General features: G+C 56.5%; 2 protein-coding genes across 2 annotated transcripts; one reads left to right on the plus strand and one right to left on the minus strand.

Annotated features, from left to right (window-relative positions):
- Nucleotides 1-813: 813 nt before the first annotated feature.
- Nucleotides 814-2,476, minus strand: ENH_00018620 (UDP-galactose transporter protein, putative; the record flags this gene model as incomplete). The annotated part of the gene is made up of 2 exons (XM_013579338.1): nucleotides 814-1,427; nucleotides 1,945-2,476. 2 exons carry the CDS (start codon nucleotides 2,474-2,476, stop codon nucleotides 814-816), a joined length of 1,146 nt encoding a protein of 381 aa, XP_013434792.1.
- Nucleotides 2,477-3,232: 756 nt separating this feature from the next.
- On the plus strand, nucleotides 3,233-5,357 carry ENH_00018630 (hypothetical protein, conserved; the record flags this gene model as incomplete). Its single annotated transcript, XM_013579339.1, has 1 exon — nucleotides 3,233-5,357. A coding segment is annotated over one exon (2,125 nt), but the record flags the coding sequence as incomplete, so codon positions are not given.
- Nucleotides 5,358-5,455: the final 98 nt, after the last annotated feature.

Below are 5,455 nucleotides of genomic sequence, written 5' to 3' on the forward strand. Positions count from 1 at the left end.
AATAAGAAATAAATAAATAAAAGTATAAAATAATTAAAATAAATAAATAAATAAAATTATAAATTATTTGACAAATGAATTCCGACGAAACAAAAAATGAGCTGCAGCTAAAGGGAAGGACCAGGCAGCGCAGCAGCAGCAGCAGCAGCAGCAGCAGCAGCAACAGCAGCAGCAGCAGCAGCAGCAGCAGCAGCAGCAACAGCAGCAGCAGCAGCAGCAGCAGCAGCAGGGCATGTCTGCCACCGGAAAAGAAGGAAAGAAGTGTTTGAGCAGCAAACAAATAATAAAAATAATGAGCAGCAAATAAAAACAATTAATAATAAATAATAATAAATAATAATAATAATTAATAATAATTAATAATAATAACAAATAATAATAATAACACTAAATGTTCTAAAGGAAAAGAAGCAAGAAATGCGGCGCTGCGGTGCTGCAGCGCTGCAGCAGCGCAGCGCAGCAGCAGCCCTGCTGCGCTGCTGCTGCTGCTCCGAAGCAGCAGCGCCGCAGCAGCGCAGCGCAGCGCAGCAGCAGGCCTGCTGCGCTGCTGCTGCTGCTGCTGCTTGGCAGCAGCAGGGCAGTTGCAGCGCAGCGCAGCAGCAGGCGTGCTGCTGCAGCAGCAGGCCCGCTGCAGCGCTGCTGCTGCTTCGCTGCAGCAGCAGCTGGAGCGGCGCTGCTGCAGCAGCAGGCCGGCTGCAGCGCTGCTGCTGCTTTGCTGCCGCAGCAGCTTGAGCGGCGCCGCTGCTGCAGCAGGCGCGTCGCGTGCTGCTGCAGCGCAGCAGCAGCAGCAGCAGCAGCAGCAGCAGCAGCAGCTCAGGCCTCCTTTTTGCGGCGTTGGTGGCGCAGTTTGCTGCGCTTGGTGACGTAGGACTGCAGCAGCACTGCAGCAAACATGGCAGCAAAAGCTGTCCACTGAATGGCATTTAATTTGTGATTAAAAACATAAACTGAAAAGACAGTGGAAGCCGCTTTGCGAATGGTGGTGAAGAGCGAGGTGTACAGACACCCGAAGTGCGTCAAGCTCTGGTAAATGAAAAGCTGCCCCAAAGAGCCGCAGACGCAAAAGGCAAAGAGATGTGCTGCTGCTTCTTGCTGCTGCTGCAGGAACAGCAGCGGGGCCGCGCCTTCTGCTGCAGCAGCAGCAGCAGCAACCACTGCAGCAGCAAACCCGTTCGTCACCAGCATCAGCAAAATCGAATTTATGTTTTTGTCAGCAGCAACTAAGCGGTCTTGCCGCGGCCCCGTGAGCCCGTCGCACAGCAGCGAGCCGCACAGCAGCAGCAGCCCCAGCAGCGAGTTCTCTCCTGCTGCTGCTGCTGCTGCTGCTGCTGCTGCTGCTTTCCCCTCGCTCTTGCACAGCTGAAACGCGGCCAGCGAACACGTCACCACCACCACCGACAAGTAGTCCTGCCACGGGTACGTCTTTCCTGCAGCTGCAGCAGCGGCAGCAGCAGCAGCAGCAGCAGCGGCAGCAGCAATTGTGGTTTGTTGGTAGTTGTGTTGCTGCGGCTCAGGGAGGCAGCTGCTGCTGCAGGTGCTCTAAAAGGTGAAAAACGAAATTGTTGAAAAGCAGCAGAAAAACGAAAGAAATGATAATAAAATTAATTAAAAGAAGAAGAAAAACAAAAATAAATAAAATAAAATAAAACAAAGACTCCGAAAGGCTCGAAGCAGCAGCAAAATGGCTTTCAAAGAGCAGCAGCAGCAAAACGAGGAGCCGAAAATGAGGTGTACGTACACCTGAAAACGGCCCGTGAGGTGTACGTACACCTGAAAGCGGCTGGTGGCAGTGGCGCGAATTGTGGAGCAAAAGTGGGCAATTTGGAGTGGAAAAAAGCGGATTTCGGATTAAAATTAAAATAAATAAATAAATAATTGAATTAATTAATTAATTAATTGAAATTTGAATCAAAATGATGCAAAAATGCAAAAAGTTGGACTCACCGAAGAAGACGAAGCCGCCGACGACGACGGGCACCATTTTTGCGGACTTCACCAAAATTTGAGTTGGATAGTTCACGTGAGTTAAAGCATAATTAGTGAACAACATGGATCCGGAATAAGAAAGGGAAATAAGAAAGATCTCGCGAATGCTGCTGCTGCTGAGCTGCAGCAGCAGCTGCAGCGCGCGGCGGCGGTGCTGCAGCAGCAGCAGCAAAAACGCAAACACCGTGTTGCTGACGCATGCAGACAACACCAAAAAGCAAGAGTAAGAAAAGCGCTCGCCAGTCTCCGGGTGGCGAGAACTGTAGATCTTTTCTTGATAATATCCAAACATCAAAAAGAAAATGTAAATTCCCGACAAGATCGAGCCCAGGAAGAGGTACTCGCTGTACCAGCTGGCCTTGTGGTGGTGGTGGTGGTGGTGGTGGTGCTGCTGCTGCTGCTGCTGCTGCTGCTGCTGCTGCGGAGCCGCTGCAGCAACGGGCTGCAGCGGGCTGCCCGCTGCAGCTTTCTGCGGCGAAGCTGCAGCCATGGCTGGACTTGAACGGGGGCGGGGCGCGGAAAGCGGCGGAAAGCTGCGGAAAGCTGCAGCAGTTTCGCAAAAAGTGGAAAGTAAATGCAATTTAATGCAAAATAATTTCGAAAAAACAAAGAAAGGAGCTTTTTTAGCGCGAGATCGCCGGCCGCGGCGCCGCCGCTGCGCAACTTGAACTCCGGACCGCCAGCAGCAGCGAGACGCGCCCCCCCGCCGCAACGCGAAGCTCTTCGCCGCAGAAAGAAACAAAAATGCAATTTAAACAAATAAAAGAAGAATTTAATGCAAGTTTTTGCTTCTCAGCTGCAGCGCGGGCTCTCCTCCGACGGAAACGCCGCGCATGCCGCGCGGCCGCCGCCGCGGCCCCATGCGCAGCTCTTTCCCCCTTTAAGCAACTTCTCCGCTTTTTTGCCTTTTATTTCTTTTGAAATATCTCCTTGAGGCGCTAAAAAGGCAAAAAATGGCGCAAATGCGGCGGCCGTTCGGGTGTACAGACACCGCAAGCCTGCGCGCGCTGATCACGCGCCCGGGACCCGATCTAACCCGTCAGTAGTCTTCTCGCGGGAGGAACTCCTCCTGAACTCCTCCAAATTAAATATTATTCAAAACTAATTCATAAATCAATGATTTTCCGAGGCTTTTCGCGCCTTTTCCCGCGAGTTTCACCCCCAGACCGCAGCGAAGTGAACCAGCACGGAAGCTGAACTCCCGCGCTGCATGCAGCGCCGGCGACAGCCGCCTTTCCCGCTTGCCATGCCTGCAGCTGCAGCTCCCGGCCGTCACTGCATGCAGCAGCAGCAGCAGCTGCTGCTGCTGCTGCTGCTGCTGCTGGCTCTTCTCTCCCAGCTGCCCCAGGGCCTCTGCAGGACACCCTGGAGCAGCCCCAAGGCCAGAGCCCTTTACGTCGGCCGCCAGCTGCTGCAGCAGGCAGCTCGGCTTCCCCCACGGGCAACCGCCGCAGAGGCCAGCAGCAGCAGCAGCAGCAGCAGCAGCAGCAACAGCAGCGGCAGCAGCAACAAGAAGCAACTCGCGTTCCTGCTGTCCCGCAATCTGCAGCCGCCGAGCGCTTTAAAGCTGCAGAGGAGGGCCTGCTGCGCAGCAGCAGTTGCAGCAGCGTCTCCAGCAGCAGCAGCAGCAGCAGCAAGAATTTCAAGAGCAAAGGGGAGAGCAGCAACAGCAGCAACAGCAGCAACAGCAGCAGCAGCAGCAGCAGCAGCAGCAGGTGATGCAGCGCCTGTTGAGAACAGCGTAACTGCTGCAGTGAATGAAGTGCTCGAGAAGCAAGATGTTGCTGCTGCTGCAGATTTGCTGCTGCAGTGGGAGCAGCAGCGGGACTTGCTGCTGCTGACCAGCTGGGAAAGCTGGGCTGCTGCAGTTGGAGTGTCTCTGGAGAAGCTGCAGCAGCTGGTGCTGCTGGTGCACAGCACGGGGCCCTCGCGCCTGCAGCAGCAAAAGCAGCAGCAGCAGCAGCAGCAGCAGGAGAACCGGCAGCAGCAGCAGCAGCAGAAGCAGCAGCAGCAGCAAGAGCAGCGGCCAGCAGCAACAGAGGACGCCCAGGCTGCGGCGTCAGCTGCTGCTGGTGCGACTCCTAATGAGGGGGCTAGCGACAGCAGCAGCAGCAGCAGCAGCAGCAGCAGCAGCAGCAGCAGCGGGAGGGTGACCTGCCCGAATGGCGTGTTGTCTGCTGCTGCTTACGAGCTGCTGCTGCTGCTGCTGCGCGCAGAAGCAGCACTGCTGCTGAAGGGACCTCAAGGCAGCTCTTTGCTGCAGCTGCAGCGGCCGCCCTCTGTGGGGGAGTGGGCTGCTGCAGCAGCAGCAGACACTGCAGCAACGGAAGCAGCAGCAGCAACGGCGTCTGCTGCTGCTGCTTCGACCGGCTCAGACACCTTCGGCCTGGGCCCCAGCAGCGCAGCAGCAGCAGCAGCAGCAGCAACAACAGCAGCAACGGAGTTCCAGTGGGACGGCCGCAGCGGGCAGCAAAGTTGGCCAGATTTGACAGCAGCAGAACAGCAGCAGCGAAAGACTTTGCTGCAGCAGCTGCTCGCGCTGCATGCGTTTGTGTCTTGGCAGCAGCAGCAGCTTGCTGCTGCTGCTGCTGGCGTCGCCAAGAGGTTTAGTGGCGCTGCTGCTGCGAGGCGCGAGCAGCGGCTAGCAGCAGCAGAAGGCCCCGGGCCAGCAGCAGCAGCAGCAGCAGCTGCTGCTGCTGCTGCTGCAGCACCAAACCCCGACGAGCTGCTGCTCGTTGGCCTCAGAAGCGCCAGAGAAGGATTAAAGAGGCATGCAATGGAGCAGCTGCATGCAAGGTATCTTGCTGCTACTGCTCCTGCTGCTGCTGCTGCGGCTCCTGCTGCTGGTGCTGCTGCTGCTGCTTCTCCTGCTGCTGGAGGTGGTGCATCTACCTCTGGATCTGCTGATGGAGATGAAAAGCTAAGCAGCGGCAGCAGGAGCAGCAGCAAGAGCAGAAGCAGCAGCGACAGCAGCAGCAGCAGCGACAGCAGCAGCAGCGACAGCAGCAGCAGCAGCAGCAGCAGCAGCAGCAGCAGCAGCGCTGCTCCGGGCTGGCCCGTGTACTGGGGGTGGCTGCAGCAAGGAATGGTCCAGTGGTCACGGCTGCAGCGCGTGCCGTTTGAAATACCTGTGAGTTGGTGGTCTGCTGCTGCTGCAGTGCGTTCGCTGCAGCAGCAGCAGGAGAGCGAGGAGCTGCAGCAGCTGCAGCAGCAGCAGCAGCAGCTGGTGGGGGCCGAACGAGCAGCAGCAAAGACGCAGCAGCAATGCGAGCTGCTGCACATGTCTCCGGAGAAACTTATGGCAATTCAAATTGCCACTAAAAGGCCAATAAGCACAGAAGCAAAAGTTTCCGGCTTGAAGCCGGACAAGGGTACAAGCAAACCCCTGCTGCTGCTGCTGCTGCTGCTGCTGCTGCTGCTGCTGCTGCTGCTGCTGCTGCTGCTGCTGCTGCTGCTGCTGCTGCTGCTG

The sequence above is a fragment of the Eimeria necatrix genome, genomic scaffold (assembly GCF_000499385.1).
Source record: "Eimeria necatrix Houghton genomic scaffold, Enh_scaff1613, whole genome shotgun sequence".
NCBI classification, from domain to species: Eukaryota; Apicomplexa; class Conoidasida; order Eucoccidiorida; family Eimeriidae; genus Eimeria; species Eimeria necatrix.